The sequence below is a fragment of the Empidonax traillii genome, unplaced genomic scaffold, assembly GCF_003031625.1.
Source record: "Empidonax traillii isolate 1590-97213 ecotype Southwest subspecies unplaced genomic scaffold, ASM303162v1 scaffold11:size2795301, whole genome shotgun sequence".
Classification (NCBI taxonomy): domain Eukaryota; kingdom Metazoa; phylum Chordata; class Aves; order Passeriformes; family Tyrannidae; genus Empidonax; species Empidonax traillii.
The window spans coordinates 1,639,224-1,665,691 of NW_020955204.1; the positions used below are offsets into that span (position 1 = coordinate 1,639,224).

At 55.4% G+C, this 26,468-nt stretch overlaps 2 protein-coding genes across 3 annotated transcripts in view; one reads left to right on the plus strand and one right to left on the minus strand.

Moving 5' to 3' along the window:
- Positions 1-440: 440 nt before the first annotated feature.
- On the plus strand, positions 441-2,003 carry CUNH11orf94 (chromosome unknown C11orf94 homolog). 2 transcript variants are annotated; one of them, XM_027887473.1, is made up of 4 exons: positions 441-519; positions 720-793; positions 908-1,079; positions 1,775-2,003. In XM_027887473.1, exons 1-3 carry the CDS (start codon positions 452-454, stop codon positions 1,042-1,044), a joined length of 279 nt encoding a protein of 92 aa, XP_027743274.1. In that variant the 5' UTR covers positions 441-451; the 3' UTR covers positions 1,045-1,079; positions 1,775-2,003. The 2 variants fall into 2 exon arrangements, with proteins under 2 accessions (XP_027743274.1, XP_027743279.1); XM_027887478.1 differs by having other exon boundaries at positions 493-569.
- Positions 1,267-26,468, minus strand: part of MAPK8IP1 (mitogen-activated protein kinase 8 interacting protein 1) — a 26,074-nt gene continuing 872 nt past the window's right edge. Inside the window, exons 2-12 of the mRNA XM_027887411.1 lie at positions 19,062-19,167; positions 11,433-11,666; positions 7,609-7,690; positions 6,194-7,066; positions 5,465-5,540; positions 4,845-5,017; positions 4,445-4,554; positions 4,188-4,307; positions 3,090-3,160; positions 2,712-2,810; positions 1,267-2,276 (exon numbers count right to left, since the gene is read on the minus strand). Of these exons, the coding sequence (XP_027743212.1) occupies positions 2,204-2,276; positions 2,712-2,810; positions 3,090-3,160; positions 4,188-4,307; positions 4,445-4,554; positions 4,845-5,017; positions 5,465-5,540; positions 6,194-7,066; positions 7,609-7,690; positions 11,433-11,666; positions 19,062-19,167 (2,017 nt within the window). The 3' untranslated portion in view covers positions 1,267-2,203. The remainder of the gene's footprint in view (positions 2,277-2,711; positions 2,811-3,089; positions 3,161-4,187; positions 4,308-4,444; positions 4,555-4,844; positions 5,018-5,464; positions 5,541-6,193; positions 7,067-7,608; positions 7,691-11,432; positions 11,667-19,061; positions 19,168-26,468) is intronic.

Here is a 26,468-nt window from a genome sequence, read left to right on the forward strand (position 1 = left end):
CAACAGCAGCATGGAATAGCCATGAGCAAGGGACTGCGCTCCTTTTGCTGAGGCTTTTAGCAGAGGAAGATGCTGAAGACCATCAAGTCTGTGAAGCGTTGGTGGGGGTCACTCCTGGGGGCAAGGTGGTACTGAGATGAGATGCAAGAGTCTGGTTTTGGAGGGGTTGAGAGGGAGGCAAAGGCAGGTGGTGAGGGACAGGAACAGTCCTGGAGCTGTGGCTGCAGAGAGACATTCACCAGCACAGGGAGGGCTCTGAGCAGGTGGTGGGGCCCAGGCAGGACCATGCAGAGGCAGCCCAGGACCTGAAGGTGAGGAAGCAGGAAGGGGGGGTAGCAGGAGCACCTGGGAGGGGCCGTGTCCCCTGCCCCACCTGCTTGGTGTCCTGGGCAACTGGGGTGTCTACTCTGTGACCTCACTGCAGAACTGGTGGAACCTGTCAGTGTGCACCATGCTGCGCTGGCTTCTGCTGCTTGCCCTGCTGCTGGGGGCTGCCCTCCCACAGCCTGTGCGCCAGAGGTGATGGCACTTCCCTCTTCCTACTCCTCCAAGCCCCGGTACCTGCAGAGGTACCCCAGGGGTCCTGACATGGATCTGGCACTTGCGGCACAAAGATGTTGAGAGCTGGCCAGGCTGGGTGGAAGACGCACTCTTGTGCCAGCCTGTGTTAGTGCTGTAGGACCTCAGCTCACTCCTGCCCCCTGCGTTTTCCTCTGTAGGGTCAGCTACTCAGTCCCTGAGGACTTCTCTGCTCCCCTGGAGCTTCCGCAGAAGCACTTCGGCCTGGTGGATGGTACAGTGCTCTCTTTGTCCCTCTGAACCTCCTTTCCATGCACTCACCCCTCCAGGTGGGCAGTTGTCCCTAATCCCAGGTGCAGCTGGGCCAGCCCCTCTGCTCTGCCCACAGATTACGGCATCAAACCCAAGCAGCCGCGCTTCCGAACCCGGGCAGCCCGGGAGCGGCCGGCAGTGCTGCGCAGAGCTGGCAAAAGCAAGCGTGATGGTCTGGACTTGCTGGAGTACTACGACGATGCCCACCTGTGAGCCAGTGTGCCTCCGTGCCCACCACAGCCCCACAGGTGAGGGCTGGAGCAATAACCTCCAGAGGTCCCTCCTGATCATCATACAATCTCTGGCCTCCAGGGATTGCAGCCAAGGCTCCTGGACAAAACCCAAGAAGCTCCAGCTTCTCTTGGGGTCCAAAGGGAAGGAATGAGCCAGAGCCCGAACCCACTGCAGAGGGACACAAACAGGACAGTAGCTCTGTTCCATGAACCATCATATTTAATAGTTGTTGCCACCACAGCAGATCCAGCTGAAGCACAGAGACCGCTTGCTGCAGGGACTGGGAGAGCTCTCTTACCTCCCTGATGCTTTGCACAGCTCCCTGCAGGCTTTAGCCCTTCCCTGCCCAGCTTTGGGCAGGCACCCAGCTCTGTGCAGGGGCTGAGCCCCACTGCCTTAGGGTGCTCCAGCCCTGCCTCTGTCACCTGCAGCTGGGGGGAGAGGGGAAAAGGGCAGAGAAAGGCTTCCCTCCCGAGGGTAGAGTTACTGCAGGGAGGTATGGGGGCAAGTTTCTCTCTCCCCAGGGCATGGATACAAGAAGGGAGGGGACAGAGGCAGGAGAAAGCTGTCTCATCTCATTCTGGCTCTGGCAGAGGAGATACTAGGGCTCCCTCTGCCATCCCTGCCCAGCAGCCATGTCCTCAGGGCCTGGCAGGGAGGTGATCCCATCTCCCAGCAGGAGCCAATATGTGGGTCTTGTTTTCTGTAGCTGCTGTGTCATCATACTGCAAGAGATCGACTCTGCCACTGCAATTAAAAGTCACCCCAGATGGACGTGACGGGAAGCTGTGCCATGGTCACAAGGAGGAGATGCTGTCACCCCAGCCTGCAGCTGGAAAGGGCAGGAGCATGCTACTGCCCCCCCCAACTGCTCACAAGTAGGGCACCCAGCAGGTGCTTCTCCAATAGAATAAACTAAGAATATTTTGTACAATAAACACAATTTGTCCAGCCCTCCCCCCTCCCGTCCCCCCAGCCCGAGGAAGGGAGTCACAAAAAGAGGCGGTGCTCCGTGCCCCGGGGAGCCCTGCCCCAGGCCCGCTCCTCCTCCAGGCTCAAAGCAGCTCTTGTCCATGCACGACACGGGGAAGGGGCGAGACTGCAGCCCTGGTTGTGCAGGAGGTGCCTGTGCCAGCCCCTACTCCAGGTAGATGTCCTCCGTGGGGCATGTGTACTCCACATACTCCTTGTAGAATTGCTGAAAAGCCCTCCTGCAACACAGCACCAGGCAAAGCTGAGCAGCATCCTCTCCACAAGGCAATTACAGATTCCCACTTCAATCCTCATCCTCACACCCTACCCTGTAGCCAGTTTGACCCTCCAGGCCCTAGTTCTTGGCCCCTCCTGCATTTGCCCCTAGAGCTGCAGGGTCTCCATCCTTGCTCTGATTCCCTGCACAGTGCATGACTTTAAGAAATCTGCCTGCAAAGCCCTGCACTGGGACTTGTTCCAGTGCTGTCAGGAATATGATGCCCATAGCCCTGTCAGCCCTGGCTCTCACTCCAAGCCTCTCATTCAAAAAAAGAAGTGCCAGCCTGGGGCCAGGTTCAAGCCCCACTCATATAGGAAGATGGTGGAATTCAGCCTGGTTGCCTCATTCTTCCTGCCTGTTGTGAAACAGCCTTCCCTGCCCAGCCAGGACTCACCCTACAGATTCCGCCAGTGGCTTCGTGGACTCCTCCGAGACGAAGACATGACAGGCAAATCTGTGGTCAGCAGGGTGCTTGGTGATGAACCCAAAATATCTGAGGGCAGAGAGAAGAGGTGTGACAGGACCAGCAGATTAGCAGGCACAGGTACCCCAGCATCCCTGAGGTGTACCCACCTTTAGGCATAGGGGTTTGGAACCTGCAACCAACCCCCCTGGTGGCCACCAGCTGCCACAGCCCATGCCCAGAGCCGGGATGTAATGCCCATCCAAAGGTTCTAGGAAACCTCCTCTTTCCTTCCTAGCCCAGTCTTTGCTACTCTCAGTGAGCAGGAAGACAGCAAAGCCTCTGCACCACTGCTTCCTTGCTACTCACTTGTTGTTCTTTGGATGGTACCCACAAAAGGAAATGTTCTTCAGCTGGAAAAAATGGCTACACTTGTTTACCTGGGGGGGAGAAAGAGAAGAACTGTCAAAGTTTCCCTACTCACGCCCCTACAGAGCAGCTGGTCTCTGAAAACGTTCACTTGGAGACTGAGGAGTGGAATTAATTGGAGCCTGATCCTGGGCTGCTGTCAGGATTGCCCCAAGCACCTGCACAAAGAGAGCTTTTCCAGGCCTGCTGGCTCCCACCCCAGCTGCCTCTACTGCCAGTAGCTCCTCCAGGGTTTCTCTAGAGGCCCTGGGTTAGAGTCAGTGCTGCTGTTCACCAGCATACACAGCCCCTTTTTCTTGCTAAACAGGCTCTCAGAAACACCAGCAGATAGAAGGTGAATGGACAACTTAGGACAGGTAATTAGTTACGACAACTAAACAGGTAATTCAAGCCTGGGTATCCAAGGGGTCCCAACCAGAAATGAAAACTTTTTTATACAAGTTTAAAGGACAACTAAATTGACAGCATCCTCTAGATACAGGCAGGACTTATCTAAAAAGAGGTAGAAACCTCACCCGAGCTCTGTCACAGCACTCAGAGACATGAACTACTCCTATCCTACAGCTGTAGGGCAGGTTTCCCAACAGCTTGCTGCAAAGCCCTCACTTGCCTCTGCTCAGCATCTAAACGCGCTTTACTAGGCTACTTATGCAGAATGCTAATCAGCAGCCTGCCCTAGCCAGATAAAGAGATTACAGGGCAGATCTGGAGGACACCACTCAAAATAGTAGCAGAAAGGTTTAAAAGCAGCTGACAGATTACTGGGTACAGCTCAGCTCGCAGCATCCCAGCACAGTGACGTGCTTGGCAGCTGCGAGGGCATCAGTTGGCAGTATCGCCCAGAGCTGGGACCTTGTGAGGCATGGGAGACCCTGACAATGGGCCTAAAACCCTGATGATGCTGTTTCTCACACCCTAACACGTGACCTGGAGACCCTCAATTTTCATATGCAAACATGACCTATAGCACAGGGGGCACGACCCAGCTCAGAGCAGCAATCAGGGAAGGGATGAGACAAGCAGGGAGTGGGGCACTACCTTGCTGTGCTCCTTGGAGTCGTCAGCTTTCACAGCAATCTTGACCCCACGCACACTGATTTCCAGGACACAGCTGGAGGGTGGGTTAAAGTGCACAGTGAGGCGGCGTGTGGTGGCAATCTGAAAAAGACAGAGAGACAAAGCCCTGGGACTTGTGAGCAGTGCTGATGGCTCGCCCCTTCCCTTCCCCACTGAGTCTCTGCCCTGCTGCCACAAGGAGAGGCACTCCTCCTCCCGAGGATGGTGTGGGATACTACCTTCTGCATGGCCGCGCAGAGCACGTCATTGCCCTTGTGATAGGGAACCTGCACCGAGCCAAGGAACTTCACCCGAAACTGGTCCACCCAGTCACTGCTCTTGGCCAGAGCTGGAAGAGAGAGCACATGGCAGGGATCATCTCTAATGACCAGGTGTGTGGGCTGAGCTCCACCTCCCCTCTCCATCTTCCAACACCTGCACGTTTCCCTGCCCAGGGAACGCTTCCTGCAACACCAGGTACCAACACCCAGCATCGCAGCAGAAGCTGCCCATCACTCCCTGCTGGGTGCCCAGCTTGGTCCTCCCCTGCTACCCCTGCTCAACACCAACCACTGCTCAGCGGAGAGGACATGAACACAGGATGGGGACATCAGCCGGCTGCATTCAGAGGCTTGGTACCTGTTACATGGTCCGGGTCCTTGGTGACTTCAATAGCGTAGTAGGCGGGAAAAATACCCCGATCACCTGTGCGCATGTTATAGGCCTCATACCAGTAATCTTCCGCCTGCACCTCCACCAGCAAGGGATCATCCACCTCCAGCTCCAGCTCATCCGCATGGCGAGGCACAAACCTGGGTAGAGAGGCACTAGCAGCTGGCTGGAGAGCAGCATTGGTGGCCTTCTCAAGGGCACACTGATGGGGCACCCACCACCACGCCGGGCAGGCAGCACCCTCATAGATGTAATGAGCCACCAGGGCCTGAGATGCTAAATAAAGCATGGGAGCAGCTTCAGGTTCAAAAGGTGGCAGCATCCTGGCACCTAAGGCAAGGGTATCCCCTATTGCAACCTCCCATGCTGCTCCCTAGAGGTCTCAAATGCCCTTGGAGGGCTTGCCCATGCAGTAGCATGGGCAAATGTTGCTCCTTGGCAGGGCATAAACTACAGGCACTGGTTTATTCCCCAGGGCTTCCCACACTGGAAACACTAGGGCTTGTGCTGGCTGCACCTTGGTGGGAGAGCAACACCAGCTTTCTCCTGCAAGAGGCTGGGGACACCATTTGTGCCTGCAAGCTCACCTAAAGACAGCGCGGTGAGTCTGCTCCTGCTCCTCCCCGTTGATCATGCAGGAGAACAACCCGAAGGACTCGGCACCTGCAGACAAAGGCAGAGGAGGACATCTCAGCATTGAGGGGTCAGCATCACAGCCAAGGGAGCTGTGACTGCAGCAGAGCAGGCTGCTGAGACTCCTAGGGGATGGCTCAGCCAAAGCCACACAATGCCACAGGCGAGGGAGGCATGGCTAGAGCCGCCACACTGGTGCTCATCAGTCCCCGTGGGCGAGATGGCCTCCCTGCACCAACCCACACAGTTGTGACATCTGGTGTCACCTGCTGTGTGGGACCAGCCACACCACAGGAAGCCCTACCTGGCAGGGCATGCCACTAGCCCTGGTGGTCTTCTAGGCTTGGAGAGGAGGGTGGCACACCAGGAGGATGGTCCCTCCAAGCCACACCAGGAGCCTCCCCCTCAGCCCCTGAAGGCCATACCTTGGGCAAGCCAAACAAGCAGCCTGGAACACCTACCACCACTCCAACCTAAAGCTCACAAGGCTTTTCCAAGCCCCTCTCCCCCTGCCTCTCAGACCACCAGGGACAGAGCCACAAGCTGCAACAAGTAGAGCTGGGGCTCATGTCTGCTGGTGGCTTCCTATCTCCTGAGTGTGCCCTCAGCCTTGTATCAGGGAAGGGTAGGGCTGCCCAGGCAGGCAGCCACCAGCCCATTTCCCCCTGGTGCCCAGAACTCACTGGAGGAACGTGCCCGTCCACTCATGAAGACATTGAGGAACTTCTTGGAGAAGTGGATGTCCGCCTCGGGGGTGGAGTCCTCAGAGAGACAGACTGAGTCGCGCTTTAGCGCATCCTCCTCGTATTCCTCGCCGATGGCTGACTCATAGGGTGAGGAGATGCAGTTGTCATAGACTGTGGCCGAGTCACTCTCATCGCTGTAGCCCGAGTAGCACTGCTTGAGGCTGACCAGCTCCAGCTGCACATTCTCATCCACCACCAGTGTATATTTGACAGAGTCGTAGGAGAGGGCACTGGTGTCCGAACTCACTGAGGCTCTCTGAAGGTTGTGCCCTGGCCGCGAGCCACCACTCCCACCACCACAGGAGGCCCTAGGCAGATTTGTCTTGTCAGGGGAGGACATGTAGTCCAGCACCTCGTCCTCCTCGCTGATGGAGGGGTTAGTTTTCCCTGCCAAGGCTGAATAGCTGGAGGTGTCAATGTCAGAGCTGATGGACATACGGTTCTCACTGGACTGAGACAGGAATGGCTTGTCAGTGTCCAGGGGGTCCGAGTTCTTCTGCACAGGTGTCAGGTAGATCTCCTCTGTGGCCTCCAGCCTCACGTCCGTCTGGTAGCGGATGCGGTCCCGGTGGGCCTCGGGGCCCCTGGTCACCACCACCACGCTGGCGCCGTGTGGTGGGGCCCGGCTGGTGGCCTGGTGCTTCTCGGGCAGCCGGGACGAGGCAACGCAGGTTGGTGCCATCTGGGTGGCTGCTGTGCGCCGGCATGGGCTCTCCGTGGATGTGCCCCGGTCTTTGGTGGAGGTTGTGCTGTTTTGGTGATTGACCTCATCACTCAGGCAAACGTGGTCGTGGGGAGGGGTCTGCTCACCTGCAGGGAGAGGAGAGTAGCACTGACAGCCCTGCAGAGGGTGGTGCTCCCTATCAGGGAAGATGTCCAGGGATGCTGCCAAAACTCAAAGAATCATTCAGGTTGGAAAAGGCCTCTAATTCTTGAGTCCCAACCGTTAACCCAGCACTGTCAAGTCCACCAATAAATCATATATCTAAGCATCATATCTACATGATTTTAACACTTGCAGGTTCCACCACTTCCCAGGGAGCCTGTTCCAATGCTTAAATGACCTTTCAGTGAAGAAATTTTTCCTAATATCCAATCTAAACCTCCCCTGGTGCAATTTGAGGCTGTTTCCTCTTGTCCTATCACTTGTTACTTGGGAGAAGAGACCAGTCCCCCCCTCACTACAACCTTCTTTCAGAGAACTGTAGAAAGCAAGACTCAAGATGGACATGCACCCTGTATACATGTGGGATGTTTTTCCAACCACCTCCTCCAGCACCACTTGTCTCAGGTTCCTGAGCACCATGAAAGGGTGCAAGGAGCTGACCCTGTCCAACAGCCTGAGAACTCACCCGTTTTCAGAGGGGACGATGACCGGGACACCCGCTCCTGCCAACTGTGCTTTTTCCCCAGAGAGTTGTTATTCAGAGTGTCCTGAGGAGAAGAACAAAGCTGACTTATAGCCCAAACAGTAAACATTGTGTGGCACAGCAGTGCCACCCATCTCCCCCTGGGTCCACAGCACATTGCTCAGCTCCCCTCTCAGCTGGGCATGCTGGGGCACATGATGCCCAGGGAGAACTCCTGTAAGCCCCCACATCTCACCACGCTACTGCTATGAGAGATCATGTGGTGGCTGAAGCAGAGTGGGCAAGGAGCCAGCTGGGCTGCATTCATCCACCCTGGGGATAGTCGGCTGCAGGAGCCCACAGCTGGACAGTTTGAGGACAAAGAGTCAAGACCCGAGCCTGCCTGGATATTTTACTCCCATCCTGCCAGCCCTGCTTACATTTAAACCACCACAACAAAATCCCAAGGGCCAGCCATTGTGCTGATGCCCAGCTGGGAGCCAACTACTGGCTAGACTAATTCCTGCCACTGAAGACATCCATACTGGCTGTATACAGGGGTATACACAGATATGTGTATGTATACAAATGTATCTTTGTATGTATATAAATCTCTACATTCACGCACATACATACATGCAGTTCACTAGCAGACATCAATCCCGATCAGCTGAAGAGGGCTGCCTGTAGTCCCCGTGCTTGGGTGAGTTCCTGTAGGTGCTGTGCCCTGCCTGCCTAGCCCTGGGTGGCCAGACATGCCTGTGCACACCTGTGTGTGCACAAGGGAACATGTGCTCAGCCTCACTGTGAGACCCAGGGACCAAAAGCCACCAAGTCCCCTCTAATAAGGACCCTCCTGCAGATGGGGGACAAGTCCTCCCTGCCCACCTCAAAGGATGTGACATCCCATGTGCTGCAGCCCCAGCCTCCATTCTCTCCTCTCTCCCCAAGTTCTCCCTGGTCACACACTCCCAGCCCCTCCTGTGGGGCACTGGGTGTTCATGCCCCAACTGCAGCAGCAGCATTTTCCAGGCTGTTAGTTTTTGCTAAAGCCCTAAGCCCCACTGGGACTCCCTGGATTTTCTCACGGCCTTATCACCAGCCTGCAGCTGTTACCAGTAGCGCAGGAGCTGCCCCATCCTTTACTTTGTTTCCCCACCAACACGAAGGAAGCCTTTGCCCCAAAATTCCATTATGTCACACACTGCTGAACCATGTCTGTCAGATCCCTGCCTTCATGTGGGGAGTGGAGAGACCCTCTCCATGGGGCTTCGGTGACCTCCCAGCGTGACATCCATGAGCCCTTCCTGTGCCAAGGTAAATAACAGCACACCCCACTTGCCTTTCCCAGGGACACGATGGGCTGGGATGCAGGCCAGGCAAGCTGTCACAGTGACAGCCTCTGCGTGCAAAGTACCACGGGGCCAGCACACACAAGGCAGCCTGGCTGCCTACAGTGGGACAGGAGACAGCAATGCAGATCCCACCAAGCCCACCCATCCCACAGGGCCAGAGCACTCTGGGGTCTGTAATGCCAAGCCAGGGTAGAGAGGCATTCTCAAGGTCTTAGAGGATGAACTTAGCCAGTCACAACAACTGTTTCTTCCCCTTTGGGAGTTGGGGATATTCCTCTCACCATTTTCAGGCCACCTGTCTGGGCTGATGATCACAGAGAGCCCAGCAACAACTGCGATATCACTAGGTTGGATTCTGGCCTTGCAAGGAGGAGCTGGAGCAGAGGGTGGGATGATGCCCTGCTTTGTGAACTCCCTGCCAGATGAAGTGCCTGGTGCCCTGAACGGGCGCATGGCTATGGTCCCTCTTCTGACCACCAGCGGGAGGAGGGAGCTGGGCAGGCCAAGAGGGTGCAGGAGGGTCTCACAAAAGTGGAGGCAGATTTCAGGCTGATTGCCAAGGAATGCCCTGCACCCTGTCCTCTCCTTAGGGCACCACATGTGGGCAGGGAAAAACTGCCTCTGGCTAGAGGCAGGCATCCAGAACAGGAACTCCAAGCACCTTACAGCCAGCTCCTCACTAGATGCTACCAGCAGCACTGTCCTCCCTGGCCAGCCATCCCCCAGTCCTGTGCGCCCACCCCTGCTGGCTCCAGGCTCCCGTTGCCAGCTGCAGTAGACTCTCTCCCATTCCCCGTGTCCTGAGCTCAGCTGTGCCCATGGCTCTCAGTGAGCCCCACAGCCTCCACCACCCCTTTGCGAAGGGATCATCAACTCCCCCTCCCCAGCCTACCATCTCTGCAACTCACCCTACCCCAATCCCTCCTCCCTCCCCACAGGCCCTCTGCCACTCCTGGACACTGTTTGGGACTGACTGAGGGGGCTGTTCCCCACCTCTCCAGCTGACTGTGGCTGCCATGAGCCACTTGCTCCTCACAGCCCCTGAATAGGTTGGGACAAGGCTGCTGCTGTCCCCTTGTCCATTATGCTCACTGGGGCTCCCCCCGCCTCCCCAGCCCTGCTGCCTTTGTCCCCGGTGCCAGCTGCCTGTGGGCGCCCATCCTTGGCTCTGTGCCTTCTTCTTCCTCCTCTCACTCGAAGCCTCAGGCAGTGAGCTGGCATCAGCTGCTGGTGCTGGGCTGGTGACACCCAGCTCCGACTACTCCCCATCTGTCACCCACAGGGACACCTGCCTCTCGCTTCATGCTCCTTGGCTGAACGTCACCGCGACGAAAATCCTCCTACTTGGCAGAAGGCAGAGCTGAACGCAGGAGGGTGGCAAAAATAGCCCTGCACGTCGCACACTTTGCGTGGGTTTGTGAAGTCTGCAGGAGGGACAGGGCAAAGGGACTCCGGCCACTGCTTGGCGGGTCAGCATGTGGGGCACTGAAACATTGCCTGCCCCAGGGGTGACAGCAACACCATGGCTGTGGGGGTAGGCAGTCTGGGGTAAAATCATCCAAGATCTCATACAAAATCTGAGCACGAGCGAGACAACAGAACCCCCTTGTCCTCCTGGCCACCATTTTAGGCATTGCTTTTCTGTCTCTCAAATTTTGCACTGTGCACTGACATTAATGCTTCTCTTGCCAGGCACCGCTGCTCAGGAGAAGAGGCCATCAAGTTCCCATTGTCAGGCTTGGGGTACCCGGTGGCACCATCCTGCCCTGGGGCTGGCGCTGCCCCAACCCCGGCTGCTGGAGTCCAGCCAGCTGCTGGTGCCAGCCCGTGGCGTGGCGCCCCGTCCTGCGATGGCTCATTCACGCGTTCTGTACGCCATGCCCCGTTTGCTCTCCATCCCATCCCACGGGGGGCCTTCCCAGCTCCTACCCTGTCTCTGCCCCACGCCTCTCTGCTAGGCTACATGGGCCCCGCTGGGGGAACAGCTCAGTCCCGACAAGATTCTTTGCCTATTTCCTCTCCATCTCGGCAGCAGGGATGGAAAAAGCACCTACTGGGCCCTAAGCCCGCCCAACCACACCCGCTGAGCGCAGCGCCGGGATGCTCGGCGCTGTGCGGGGGCGGCCCGGCAGGGCGTGATCAGGTTCCAACGACCCCCGGGCCCGTAGACCGCTCCCTCCGGCTCTGCAGCGGGGCCGAACCTGTGCTCTGCCCGGCCCGGGGACGCGGGCGGCGATGAGAAGGGACCCCCGGATTGGGGGAGAGGCCGCTCCGCCAAGCATCGCGGGGACGGGCGGCGGAGCCTCTTCCCGCCACCCCTCCAGTCGAGCGCGGCTGAGCCCCGCCATCCCCTTCCATCCGCCTCTCCCTCCATCCCTCCCGCCCTCCGAGACAAAAGACCCCGGCGGACGGCGGGAGCATCCCTCCAACTCCCCGCACCCCTCCACCCCCTCGCCCCACATCCCGCCTTACCTGGCTGCGAGGCACCTGCGGGAAGAGGTTGAGGGTTGTGGGTCGCTTCGGCCTGTAGACATCGGTGGTCCCGGCCGGGGGGTCCTTCGGCAGCGGTTCGGGCGCCGTTTGTTCCTCGGCCGGCGCGTCCCCCGCCGCGTCGATGAGGTCGAGCTGGAGCATCTCGGCTTGCAGCCGGCTGGCCTCGCCGCCGCCCGCCGCCCGAGCCCCGCCGCCCGCCCGGCTCACATGGCCCTGCCGGGATTAGCGCCCCGATCAGGCCACGGGGCGGGCGGGCCGGGCCGCGGCCGCCGCGCCTCCTGCCGGGGCCGGGAAGGGGGGGCCGGCGCCGGGGCCACCGCATCGGCACCCGCGGCCGCTGCCTTTTAAAGGGGCAGCGATGTTATTCCCGAAGCCGCAGAGCCCCGCGCCCCCTCCCCGCCTCCAGGCGTGGGCAACACCCTCCCTTAATGATGGGGCCCCTCTGGCTCCTCATCTCCGGCTGCTGCCAGTCTGTAGGTACCTTTAGCCGTCACTTAACCACGATGTGCACAAACGTGCACACCCAGGTTTCATTCAACATAACAAGGACATTTTTTTGCAGTGAGAACAACCATTCAACAGAACAACATCCCCAGATTGAGTCCCTGTCGCTGGAGGTTTCCAAGACACCATTGGATAGGGTGCTAGATAGTCTCACCCATGCTCCCTTTCCCAAACAAGGTTCAGTCAGGTGATTTTTTGAGGTCCTTTCAAGCCTGGGCTGCACTATGATTCTTCCATCCAAGGCAGACTCTGCCCTTTCTTGGCTCCTATCCTGGAAGCTGGGACTTATACAAGCATGTGACAATTTTTATTGGAGGTTTGGGTCAACCTTTGCCTGGAGCAGGTCACTTGGGGTCTTGCCCATCATACCTGAATATCCTCACAGACAGAGAACGCACCGTTGCATTGTGTACTGGTGCCATGTGCTGCACTACTACTACTACCGATACTGCCTTTTCTCTCTGGGGTTGAAATTTTCACTGCACACCTCTGAGAGGATCGGGCTCCTTTTTCCCTGTAATGCTCACCAGACAGCTGGGACCAGGAATTCCATTCCCTTTGTCTTACTACAAGAACAAACCTTCTCTCACCCGCCCTGCATTTACACATATTGGAACCCAAAGCTGTGCAGAAGCGATGCCTGATGAGTGGGCTCTCCAGTCACTTGCCAGTGGTGGCTGTGCTCTGGCTCAGGACAGCTCCATTCTCTCCCCCTGTGCCTGCAAGGGCTGTGAGGAGCAGGTGGCCCATTGTGCCACCTGAGCTGGGCCCCTGTGCTGAACCACCACACACCTTGTGGCTGTGTTGCTGGGCAAAGAGGCACCAGTGTCCCCAAGCAGCTGCAGGTGTTTAAAGGTCAGTGGTTTCCTTCCCAAGCCACCTTCCTTCCATTAACTGGAGCTTGCACACGCACAAGTTGCTGCAGCCAGCAATAAAGGTGGCAACTTGGCATCAGCAAGTTGAATTTCCTGTGTTATCAGCTGTTTGTGGCAACTGGAAAGCTCATCAGAGGGGAGAATGGGGGAAGGATGGTTTTTTGCAGCCGATGGTATCCATGTCTCCAGCTGCATGGAGGATGCCACTTGAGCCATGGGAGAAGAAACAGCCCCAGCAGCTCTGGCTGCCCCTCCAAGAGCTCTTGTTGCTACCAGCTCCTAAACTGTCAGACAAAAGCCAGCACAGGCAGGGCTCTACCTGCTGCCTGCACAGTATGAACCCTCTCACAAGGGCCATTTCACCCCAGTGGTCCTGTTGCAGTCCTGGAGGAACTGGGTGAGAACCTGGAGAAGCACTGCCACCAATTGAGGCTTTAAATGTTTAAATCCCTTGTTGTGAGAGTTAGCCTTCATAACACAAGTTCTGTATTTCTGTGGCACCAGCTTTCTGTGACAAATCACATGGACTTTAACAAGGAAACTGAGGCATGGGAAAAGAACTGGAGGGAAATTCCGACTGAATAAATTATACCTAGACAAGGTAGGTATATTGGAGTCAGCTAGTGATGTTCAACCTAGACTGCTAATGGTGCTGCCTCAGTAATCCTGTAGCTGTAGCAATCACTCAGAAAACACACAGAGGAGGGAAAGTCCCAGAAGGATGCAGAAAAGCAAAACAGTGCCCTTTCTGAAGAAAAGGGCAACCTAGGAGAAACGCAGCACTCCAGGTTCAAAAGCTAGGAGGAAACTGCACCACTGCAGGTACTTGTTAATGGCCTATAGCTCAACAAGTGATTTTGGAACCACACAACAATCCATCACCTTACCATCTCAGTGAACTCTGCAAAGTGAGAGAAGGGACTAGATGTTGGGAAGCCTTTCTAAATGCAAGGACACTGCCCTGCCTTGGAAATCCTCTCAGAACAAGTTAATGTTACCTAAGGTCAGCTTGAGCAGGCTCATGCCTCAGCACAGATGTATATCAGTGAAGTGTTTTCACAAAGTCCCTTCAGCCTATGGGAAAGATTAAGGAGTATGGGAGAGCAGTACCAATGCCCAAATCTTGCGGTGGGATGAAGACAAGATGCACACCTGAATACCAGTGCAGTCACAGGGATGCTCATGCTTCCTTACAGACCCATCCCTGGGACAGATGTGATGCTGGTGTGCTCCTGCTGATGCTACCTCCTACCTACATGGTGCCATCTAGCCAGGTGAATCACCTGCACAGGAGCTGCTGCCAACCCTGGGAAGCTGATTGCTTCCCTAGGAATGAAAGTCTCTTGCAAGAGGAGTGGGGTGATACACAAGATGTTGCTTGAGTGATCAAAGGCTCTTCCCTGCTCCTCCACTCCTGCAGCCTTAGCTGTCAGAGGAGGAGTGACAAAACCTTCAGCTGGAAAAAGCATTTTGTGAGCATGAGGAAGTGAAGGTGACTTGCTGGGCAGAGGAGACAACTGTGCCCCCTCTCCCTACCACCACCTGTGACTGCTTAGCTCCAGCTTCAAAGGAGAAACCTCTCTGCCCCCAGCCTGGCACAGCCACAGCTGGCCATGGATCACAGGGGCAGTTTCACGGGACAGCCTCTGAAAAGCTGCCTGGAGTAAGCAGCTGCCTTGCTGCTGCATCCTTTACTCCCAGCCCATGCGTTTGGCTCCCTGCCGGTCCCCAGATCAGCAGGTTGCAGGCTCATGGCAGCTGCTTCCCCCTCTGCAGTGGGTCCCGCTGGCCTGCCAGGAGTGGCTGCTGTTCGTGGCACAGTTGGATCAGTGATGCTGAACATCAAGAGAAAGCCCCTGGCATTGCCAGCAGTCTTATTATGCTGAAAAAAGCAGAATGTTTTGGGTTTTATCTCCACATAACTGTATGAAGATACATGGTTGGTTCAAGCCTTTTCATGCAGACCATGAAGGCTCAGCACGGCCCTGTATCATCTCTTTTCCCTTTCGGCACTTGTTCTTATGCTCTCAGGTATTTCCAAGAAAGGTGTTTCTTAATTTTTTTTTTTTTTTTTGGTAGTTGGTTGGGGTTTTTTCATTCCTTCATTAACCATTTTCCACAGTTCCTGGAATACAGACAAGGCATCAAGCTTTTATCAACCTCTGCCTGCCTGTTTGCTGGGATCCATCTTGGTGAAGCCAGGGTTTGTCAACCTGGATTTCCAAACCACCAAAACAAGGCCAAACCCCAAGCAAAGGCCTGGTGCTTTTGTTGCAACCATCCCTCTCGACACACCCTACTGCTGCCATTGGCAAGGGAGACTTGGTATCCCTCATCCTAGAGGTCCCTGCTCCTGCCCAGCTGGCCTTCTGTCCTGCCATTCAACAGCCCCAAAGGCAGCTCTGTTCCTCCAACAAGCCCTCTCTGCAGTCTTGCTTCACTTTTCGTATTCACCTGGGACTTCTTGTTGAAATTAAGGCTCTTTTCAGCCATACTTGGGATTATTCCTCATTCTTAGTACATGGTCTCCTGTCCATGAGGTGTGGTCCTCATCAGTGGGTAGTTCCCTTTTGCACAAATACCAGTCTACGCCTCCTTGCAGTTTCTGTGTGTCTAAGACTATTTCTGAAGAGATGCTAAAATAGTCCACAATGAAGTCATCTTTGTTATTCTGAGACCAGAAAAAAAAAAACCAAACTCCACTCCTGTTTGGGTGCAGCCTTCTGTACCACCTGCCTGTTCCTGACACGGGGTTTTGCCATCAAACATCTCTGCCCAGACCCCCCACCTCACCAGGGTCACTGATTGTCCCCAGCCACCTTCGCAGCCCTTGGGCAGGGTTTGTCTCCTCACTCCTTCCCAGTACTTTCCTACTTGCCATTGGGTTAATGTGCCTGCCCATCTCTCCAGGGACTCACTGTTGGGTCGAGAAGTTAGGAGTGGCTACATGTCTCCAGCCCCGTGGGCTCCCTGTGCTCCCCAGAGCCTGTTTCCCCCTTCCCTATCGCTCTCTGCTCTGGTGTGATCCAGTGAGCCAGCAGCTTGCTTTCACCCCACATCACTTGTTCCACTGCCAGGCTTTCACCAGCTGCCTGGCAGTGCAGGAGTGACCAAGGCCAGCCCTCCATTCTAAGTACCACTAGTGCTCTGTGGCACCGGGAGCTCGCCACAGGCATGGCCGCCCTCAAGCCCTGGTCCCAGCACTGGGCTGACTTGCCAAGCCAGCCATCCCCATTCCCACGTGATGCAATTAGCTGGCTGATGTCAGCCGCGGGTCATTACTGATTGCTGGTTCCTGCACCGCACGCAGACCCGGCCAAGCTGCTCCCTCTGGGCCTGATGCTTTCATCAGGCAGATCCTGCAACCCTGTCGCCCCAAGGTCTCTCTGGATGACAATCAGGTTGGAAAGCGCCCTGGCTCTTGCCTTCAACATTCAGGATTGAAAAGCCCGTCTCACTGCCATTGTTGTCACCACTTTCGGTTCTGGTCCTTGGGCAATCCTCCGTGTCCCATATAAACCATTTGGACATATTTTTAGCAGGCATTTTTTCTGAGCATGGTAAGCTTCTTCCTTTTCTGTGTGTATGAATAACTCATTGCTTCCCCTAGAGCAGCCTTGCGTCCCCCTCCCACCCCAGCAGACTCTCAGTGCACCCGGACACTTGCACAAAGCAGCTCTGAGCTGTCCCCAGGGAAGGCATGGGGCTTCCTGCCACAGCCTGAGCAAACCCTCTACTGAGGGCCAGGTCTCTGCATCACAGCACAGGATTGCAGAAACCCCTCAGTAAACTGTTTTAAATAGGTGAAAGAGACTATTTTTCCTCCACTCAGGGAAGAGTTGCAGCAGTTGAGCGGCAAGTCCCCCCCGCCCCCAACCTTCTCTGCCAAACTTCAGCCAAGGGCTGTCAGTCTGTAGAGAAATAAAAACTCCTGCGCTGAGTCCAGTGGTGCTATCAGCAGTGGGGAACTGGAATGGGTAATGGGAAGTGCCCAGCAACACAAGCACAGCCTCTGCCTACCTCACCTATTGCAGGCAGGAGGACCTGGCTCTTGATGTGGCCATGCCCTCACTGACACTCAGCACTGGGTTTGCCTTTGGCTTTGCCTCCAGCATTATCCCTCCTTCCTTCAGCATGCACAGCCCATGAGCCCAGGGAAGCCTGGCCATAATGTCGTGGAGCAGGAGGAGGGTGCAACCGGAGCAGGGATGTGGAGGAGCAGCCTCACCTCTGGGAGCAGCCAGGTTTCTGAGGGGAAGGTAACAAATTAGGCCAGGGAACACAGCAGGAAACTTTCACCTCCCAGGGATGGTCTGTCTGTATGATCCTGCCTTGCAGTGAGGGATTCCCAACAACAAATTTGCTTTCCAATTTTAAATCTGTGACAAACTGCTTTGCCTTTCCCCTCCTCACTGGGTCTTTATTACTTTTGCAGAGGAAGCACTTCCTCTGAAGGACAGAATGATTCTCAAACCATTTGGTTGTTCCTTCAGCGTTTGCATCCGTTAGCACGAAACACACAGACAAAATGCAGAGTTCTCTGTGTTAAGAGGCATGAGTTTTAAGTAGAACGAGTTAGAATGGGTTACACAGAGTTATAACACTGTGTGATTTAGTATGTTGTTTGCTCGTCTTGCTTAACATCAGTAGCTAAATCTGCCGAAGCCTTGAGACATAAGCTGTGAGCTTTTACCTAGAGATGTTTTTGGCTGGAACCAAGTTAATTCTCTTCATAATTTTCCTAGTAGCTGCTACAGTGCATTGTTTTGTCTTTAGTATGAGAAGAGTATTGATAACACACTGATGCTGTGATTGTTGCTGAGTAATGTTTATCCTAAGTATAGGGCTTTTTTTAGTTCCCCATGCTCTTCCAGTGAGCAGGTGCACCAGAAGTGCAAACCAGAAGACAAGGAGACTCCAGCTGTCAGCAGAAGCTGCGACTCCACAAGATAAGAACCGTAAATGGCCTGCCTGCACAGACACAGAGAAAGAACCTAGTAAGGTGTTAAAAGACCCCAGACAAAAAAGTCACCATTGGACCAAGAGGGATGTGGAGAGCACATGAGGGGTGGGTGCATGAGTCGTAAGGGTATAATTGCCTAGAAATTTCTTTGTTCAGTGTCCCTCTCCAGAGACACACAGCTCAAGCTGACCTGCTGCTGTACCACTAAATTATTTATTTTTATAAAACCAGTGCCTGGGACTCTGCTATGGGAAACCTAGGGTTGCACCTGAAGAAGAAGGAATCGGCCTGAGTAAGTATGTGGTGAGTGAGGGGTTGAAAAGGGCACCTGTCAGCTCACTGGAGCTGCCCACTGTGAAGGGCCCTGGTCCCAGCAGTTAATAGTTTCAGGTGGAGTGTGTGATTCCTTGAATGGTGTGAGAATATTCAGGCAGCAGCTTTTCCTTTGACAAAGTGCATACTTCCAAATCCAATGTAATTATCAGTTTATCTCCATGTTTCTGCCCCTTTGGCCTTCTAGGGAAGTTCAAATGGTGGTGTGAACCCCATCAGGCTAGGGCGCTTTTAGGGTGGATGGGAGACCCACTTGCAGCATCTGCATGGGCTTCACAGCTCCCATCTTTATTCCACCTGCTGCCTGCTGGGGTCAGAGCCGCCTCCCTCATACCTGTTTAATTAGTCTTCAGGTCTTCTTCCTCCTGAAGACCTGGGAATAGCTCTAGCTAAAGGCAGCTAGCAAGACAGAAAGAAGCTCACCCTGGGTGAGCAGAGGACAGTTCTCACCATGCCAGCTCAGCTGCATCTCCAGGTCTAGGGATACATGTCGGGGGACAGGAGGCACAGCTGTGCAGAACCCGTGGTGCCACCTTGCACATGTCCTTGGTTCCCAGGTATGCTCATTGGGTGCCAGATGCTCACTGGTCATTCCTCTCAAATGGGGAACGTGTCCCCATTAGCACCCAAATACTTAGGCTCGTCCCTGAGGAACAAACCCAAACCCCTCCAGCACAATGGGAACCAAAAGGCACCAGCTTTGAGATGCTTTTTTGTCCCTTGGATTTGGCTGGCTCAGAAAGGGTCTGTGCTGTGCTGCAGTGAGGAGAGGGCACTGCTGAGCAGAGAGGATTGGGATCATGGAAATGGACACCCTAAAGAAGCATTGCTGGCCTGGGGACCTGGTGGTCCTGCATGAGGCTGATGGTCCCGCCAGCCCCACTGGCACATTCTGCCCATCCTCCTCCCTCTTCCCATTCCCGTCACACTTACCCGGGTGGCCAGGGTCTCCTTGCAGTGCAGGCTGATTCCACACTCATCAGTGATCTCAGAGAGGTCTTCATCCTCAAACTCCTCGAGGCTGATGTCGTGGGTGAGCCTGGAGGGAGTGGAGATGGCACAGTCACCCACTGTGCTGGTGGTGGGCAGGAGGGTGCAGGGCACTATGCTGCCTTTGGGCTCGAAGAAGTGCTGCCACACCAGGAGAGGCTCTCCCAGTCTCTCTTGGGAAGAAAGACTGGGAAGGTGGCTCCTTCCAGAAGGGGTAGGTCCATCCCCATCGAGTGGCTGGGCTTGGCATGTTCCATGGTTATGGGGAGGCAGGAGGAATGTGCTCCAAACCAGTCCCTACCTGACCAAAGACAGCAGGGACTTGCAGGGAGAGCATGGGACAGCCAGCACAGCCAGCCCTATCCTAGGAAGTTCATTCTGCTCCCACTGTCCCAGGGAGCCCCTGGGATTGTCCTAGCTGGGCACAGACACCCAACAGGGGAGAGGCCAGGGCTACAGCGAGTGGAAGGGCTGGGAGTGCTGACAAGATGGACCTGCTGGGACAAGTGACCACGTCAAGACCCACAGAACTTGTAAGCATTGCAAACCTCTCAGCTATGGCAGGACCAGCCCCTGAGCTGCAGCTGGGAGGGATGTCCCGGCACAGGTGCCTGCAGTAACAGAGGGCAGCAATTTCCCTCTGCACCAAAATCACTCCCTGGGGAGATTACAGGCATCCCTGTAAACATACTGATGCTGCTGAACTGACCTGCATTGCTTCAGGGGTTCCTTAGGGCTGCCAGCTCCACAGGCTCTGTACACCCTTTCAAAACATTTACAGAGATATCCTTTTATAGGCTGAAAACATGTTGACCAACCCCAGGAGGATGGTGAGGTGCTCCTGGCTTCTTTGCATTAAAACACTTCAACATGGTGGTACCTCAATGCTGCTCTCACTTATTCATTACCACAGGGGTAAATAAAATAGCCCAGCTCAAAGGTCCTTGGTCAACCAACTCAGCCCCTTGAGTTTTATCTGAAGTGGCCATAGGCACTGCTTTGCTTGCCACCATTTCTGTCTGCTTGCCATCATTTCCATTGCTCCCAGCTTCCCTGGCTGAGAGATACTTGGGTGAAAGGGCTATGCCAAGCCCATCATTCCTCTCTGTTAGCCCTCAGCAGCAAGAAAGTAAGGAGAAGGGTATTTTGTGACCTGCAGAGCTCCCACCCTCATTGCTTGCACACCTTGGGGGTCCCCCCTGCAGTGGCACCAAGCCCGTATCAAGGAGAGGTACCACCTCCCTTGTGCCAGAAACCTGGAAAGGGAAAAGAGCAGCCAGAAACCTGGAGAGGGAAAAGAGCAGGAGAAGCCTGTGGAGGAAGCAGAATTTTCCCTCTGTTTTTGAGGACCCCACCAGTAGAGGTCTCTGGGGGTGAAGACAGCTGGGAACAACTATGTCCATGGAGGAACCCCCCTGCAAGACGCATCAGGAATGCAAGGACACAGCTTTCAGCACAGGGTCGGGCAACTGGACCCCCCCTCTCCCGTGTCCTCCCACTGCCCATGGGAGGGAAGGAACATGGAACAGGAGGCTCATGACGAGCCTTCAAAGCACAAATTGATTTCTTCTCTGGTTACGCGGGTCACCAGGGTGGAACATCATCCACTGCTAATGCTTGGGGCCTCCACCCACCATGGTGTGGGAGCACAGTGGGCACTGCAGGGTCCTGGTAAGAGACACAGCATTGCCAAGGGGCTGGCAGGGGCTCCCTAGCTCTGCAGGAGAAGTATGAGGGGCTGACAGTGCCCCCCACTCCATGATGGAGTCAGGCAGCCCTGTCCATGCTCTCGGGGATGGGGAGACGCTGCACAGGTCCCCAGCACTGGCCCTGCCTGCCGATGCTGAGGTGCAGCAGGATGTGGCCAGATACCTTTGCAGCTCTGGTGCCTGGCTGCCACACAGCTCCCTGCACAGCCAGGAAAACTTTGGGCTCGACTGGATGCCAAGTTTGCTCCTGTCCTGTGGCCATCGCTCACAGAGAAGCGTGATGTGCCAGGAGCAAGGGACTGCTCCTCACACCCTGCATGCATATGGGATAGACCCCCCCCTCCCTTAGGCCCAGCCAGTCCCCTACCATTTCTCCCACTGATCTTCCAGCCAGCTCTCCTCCTCGGTGCTTGACTCCATTTTCAAGGGCAGCTGCATTGAGGAGGACCCCCCCTTCACTGGGGGACACACTCCCACCCCGAAAAAAAGCCCAGGCCTGCTATGAGGAGGAGTGAAGGAGATGACAGCTGAGCCCTGGGTGCCCAGTGCCTCTCTGCCTGCCCCGTCGCAGTCTGTGGCTGCCAGCGCTGCTCTGTAAGCTCACTGCGCAACCTGGGGAAGCTCATTAAAAATAGATGGAATCAGCTGTCCTGGAGGGGGGAAAAAAAAAATAACCTCCCCAGCTGAGCCAGCGCCAAGTCCCTGCACTCTGCTGGGGATGCTGACTGCCTCTGCCTGCCAGCCAGCCAGCCTGGCTCCTGCTCCTGCTCCAGCTCCAGCACCCGCTCCCCAGCATCCACAATGGGCACAGGGGATCTGCTTACCCTGTCACAGACACCCGCACCACCCCTTCCTCCTGCCCTTGCAGCATTGCTGCCCCACCCAGCAACGGGAGACAGCGTGTTTATCCACCTTCTCAACAGGTAGAATGAGGCCACTCACGGATGCAAAGGCCAGAGCATTTCCAGCACAGCGGGACCAATATCATGGCCTGCTGCACTTCTGAGCTGAGGGAAGCAAGAGGGAGAACCTTTGCCAGTGGGCAAACCCAGCCACCACAGAGCAGCACTGACAGCACTGCCCCTTCCCTGTCTGCACCCACCTAACCCCCAGACCCACTCCTGCCTCAGGCACAACCATCCCTGATCCTCCCCAACCTCTAACCCATGTTGAGAGCCAGTGAAATACCTGGTGAGCTGCTCTGCCAGCTCCCACCCCTCTTACGCTGCTGAAGGATATAGGGGTTGTAAGTCTGTAAGACCCTTCCAGAAGAGTTATGACGACAAGATGAGGGTTTATTCCACTTAAGAAGGCTTTTCTGCCTAGAAAGAGGCCTCTTTCCCAGAAAAAGTTTTAGATGTTTTCTCCTCCTGCATTCCAGAGGAGCTCATTTCCTGGGTAGAAGAGAAGTTCTTGCAGACATGTCTGAAGGCCCCACAGCGTGGGGGCCAGGGAGGATAAAAGCCCAAGAAGAACAGTGGGCATGTTTTTCTTAGGCCCAGTGCAGTTTGTGCTGAGATATTAAGTGTTCTCGACTTTTGGAAATAAATTGTCTTAAATCCTTCCACTGCCTGGTATTTTGGGGGTACATGCATGTATTTCACCCTTACAGGGGTCTTTCACAGTAGGGGCTGTCAAGTGTTGCTGCCAAACTGTTGGCACAGTGGCCTCAGATAATTTTCCATCACCCCCACACCTCTCAGACCCACTTGCTGCCCAGCAGCATGTTGCAACCATGAACCTTTTGGAGAACTGTTCACTCCTTGCCCCATCAAGATGGAGCCAGAGCTCTAGGAGAGGCACTCACTGTGATTTCAAGATTCAGACAGGGCACACCCTCCCCACCAGCTGCACATCCCCACTCTGACACATAGCGGGGAGGCACCCCACTGCCACCCATCACAGCACTGCTCTCCTGCCTCTCACTGCCACCCCCTCCAGAAGTGATGGGTGCATTTCTGACTGGCTGCCCAGGACCTGGCTTCACTCCTGGCCAGGTTAAGGGGGGTGATGTCCCCAGGAGTCCAGCTCACAGAGTGGCCTGGAGTGCTCTGCTGAGCTAACCTGTTGCTAGCTCTTTCCCCACCACTGCCATGCCACTGGTGAATGTCACTCCTGATACTGTGTTCATTGTCTCCCAGCCCCACAGGAACAGTACCCATGACTCCATCTTCCCTATCAGCTTTGCCTGGAGGCACCTCATCTGCTTGAAACCTCATCACTTAATGCAATGAACAAAGAAATCTCTTATCTCTGTATTACTTTCGCCCCTTGCTCCTCTCACATGGATGCTCCAGGACTTCCTAGGAGATACAAGAAAGGCTCTCCGTTACTCACCCCTCCTCCCTGTACTGGAAACACCCCTGCCTTTCTCTGTTGCTTCACAAAGAGGCTAAAAATACCAGCAAAATGAAATAGCTCTGACTCCTCAGTTCCATCACTGGTAGTAAAATTCTGAGCAAGACCTACATGCGCATTTTGGCCAACTTCACCAGTGGCCATGGAATCACAGGTATATGAAGGTTGTTCCCATCTATGGGGTTGGGAGAGCCTTGTCCCTGCAGAGGTTATGGGTGCATTCCTGAAGGATGTGCAGAGAGGATGGAGCCCTGCTGTATGAATGAGAACCGATAAGCTAAGGATACCTGGGAACTGTGAGTGGGAGTGCACACATGGGTGCATGAGCAGAGGCAAGCCTTACCTGCCCGTGGCAGGAGCAGCTTGATCGCAGTGCTAATAACAGCCTTATAATCAAGCCTGGCTGCTGTGCCTCCCTTGACTCCATCCCCTGACAGGGAAAAGAGGACTGAGAATATTGCCTCCCCACCCCACTGCTGCTGCATAGGATTCCTCACACAGGGATTTGGCCAGGGCAACACGACATGATGGAGCTGGGGGTTCCAAAAAGCCTGGCTGCCTGCACTGTGCTCTGATAGTCTGCTGTCAGGCAGTTCTGTGTGGAAGTCCTGTAACCAGCACCAATGGGAAAAATTGTACTATCCTACTTTTGGTTGGCCCCAGGTTTTTTCTTCCATCACGAGAACTACAGAGACTCTTATTCAAACCAAGGAGAGGCATCTCTCTCTCTCCATCAGGGGAAGGAAGCCCTTTTGTCCCCTCACAAGAAGACAGGTAGGCCCCTTCTGATGCCCAGCTCATTCATTGCCTCCAAATAGTCTCTTCTGACAGCTCCAGATGACCACGTCTGACACATAAAACAAACCATAGTGCTAGGATTGATTTTTGCTTCAGCCTGAAGGTGCTTCTTTGAAATTCCTGAGGAGATGAACTTCCCCTGGAGACCTCCCTTCCCAAAGGGCTATGATTTCCCAAAGGGCTCCCTGAGGAGTGGGGTAATTCCCACTCTCTCCTGACCTATGCAAATAACTCCCCAAGGGCTTCCTTCCCCAGGAGCCTTCCTATCCAGCAGCTAGGTGGATGCCCTTTGCTTTTATTAGGGAAACCTAAAGGAGACAGAAGAGATCAGTCCCTGATCCCTTCCAGCTACATCAGAGCCACACTCTTGGAGGCAGTGGGGCAGGCAGCGTTGTGAACGTTGCAGGGCCCTGCCTCCAGCTGCACCCCACTTGTGCAAGTCCTCCCTGCCCCTCTTATGCTGGGTAGAGGGACCTCCAATCTCAGAGAGCCCCCAGAGCCCCTCACAGGATAGCCTGGCCCAAAGCACTGCAAAGCTTCATGGCAGGGCGAGGAGCTGCAAACTGGTGTTCTAGAGAAAGACACTGAGAAGCTCCAATGAACCCAGCCCCCACTGCAAGGCTTTGTGAGGCTTAAGGACAACAAGGAGGTTGGATAAGAATAACTTTTTTTTGCAGTCTTCTAAAATGCTGTCGTTTTTGTCTCAATGAGTGGCTCCCTCTGGAGGTCCTTCTGGCTAAAGGAGGGCTCAGCTCACTATCCTCCTCCCAACTCTTCTCAGATAACATTCCTGGCATTGAAGACCTGCCAGACCACCATGCCTGTCCTCTTCAGAGCTTCAGACCATCAGGCTGCTTGCTGGCCAGCATCAAGTCGTCTCTCAGTTCAAGCCAACCGATCACCTAATGCTTGTGCCAGTATGTCACCACTCAGGGTGCTGAGAGAGCAGGTGTAGGTACCACAGGGCAGAAATCTGAAATACCTTGTCCTGCAGGCAGCAAGCAGGGGCAGAGGGCAGGGCTCACTCAGGACCTCACTGCCAGCCAAAGTCTGGGCCTTCACCCTGAATTGCACTTGTTTCTAGGTCCAGCTTGTCTGGGGGCGGGGGACAGCCCCTCTCTGAGCCCTGCTGCAGGGATGTAGGACCTGGGACAGGCACAACTCAAGCTGTGACATGTAAATGTTGCTTGTAAATGTTTCACTAGCATGGCTCCCTTCTCACACGACACTCCCTGCCACAACATTGCCTCTGATCTGCCAGACCCTGCCCCAGGCTCAGAGACATCGCCGCATATTCTTCCACTTCAAGTCTCACACCCTGAGCTCCGTGCCCAGAGAAGGTTTTGCAGTCCTGCTTTGATTCCCCAGTTTTCCACCCAGCCGCACAGCCTCCTTCCCGGAGGTCAGTTCTTCCCTGGGGCAGGCTGACAGCACATTGGGCTCCTTTTTCAAAGGTCTGAGGCACGGCAAGAAGCAGCACCTTGTTCTCCCTCCCAGGGAATCGCTGGTTGCTGTGGAGCGGGAGGATGCCCAGGGGACAGCCAGTACATCCAGGACAGTGCCAGGTGGTAGGCCCAGCATTGCTCTGCAGCTCAGCCTCCAGCCCCCAGCTCAGTGGCCAAGCCCCTTCTCCATGGTGGATGTTTCCAGAGGCAGCATTTAATTGCTGGGTTTGCAGGGTATACCAGCCATATTGCAACAGCTCTCGCAGGCAGCACTGCAATACGAGGCAGCTGCCAAAGCCTCGGACCCACTGGTAAAGGGGGTCTGGGAGCAGAGCCCTGCAAGGGTGAATTGCCTGAACACCACTACAGCTTGTCTGCACCTGCCTGCTTCCTCACACGGACCCCTGGGGCCCCCAGCCTCAGGGGCTGGGCCTGCCAGAGGTAGGCATGAGCTTAGCTGTAGCCCCAAGTGTGGACCAGCCTCTCCTTTCCTCCCCAGAATCCCAGCGCACAAAGCAGGAGGTACCAGTCCCCCCTTCTCAGCTGGCTCCCTGACAGCTCGCCCACAGTACCCCTGGGTGGCAGAGGCAAGCAGAGAGCCATGGCTGATGATGGCAGGGCCGTAAGGAGCCGTGAGCCTCCCCTGATGGCAAGCGAACAACGCCGGGCACTGCACCTGCAGGCAGGGGCAGAGCTCCCTCACCTGCCCAGCACAGCCCTGCTCCCGAGCTGCCCTCAGGAGGCACCAGAGGCTCCAAAGCCCCCAGCCATCTCTGGCCTGGTCCATGCCATCGGAAGTCCCCATGACAAGCCTCGTTGGGTTTCAGAGGAGACACAGCCCTCTGCATCCCAAATCGATGGGAACATTTGGTATTGCTAAGAGAATCAATTCTGGCACTCTCCCACCGTCTCACTTGGGGTTCCTGTTTCACAGGGGTGGGAAGGAAGCAGGAGCATCTGGGATTTCCAGGAAAGGGCTAGAAAAAGGCTTTCCCGGGGGTGGGGAGAGAGATGAAGAGGTGTTTGAAGAGGAGATAAGA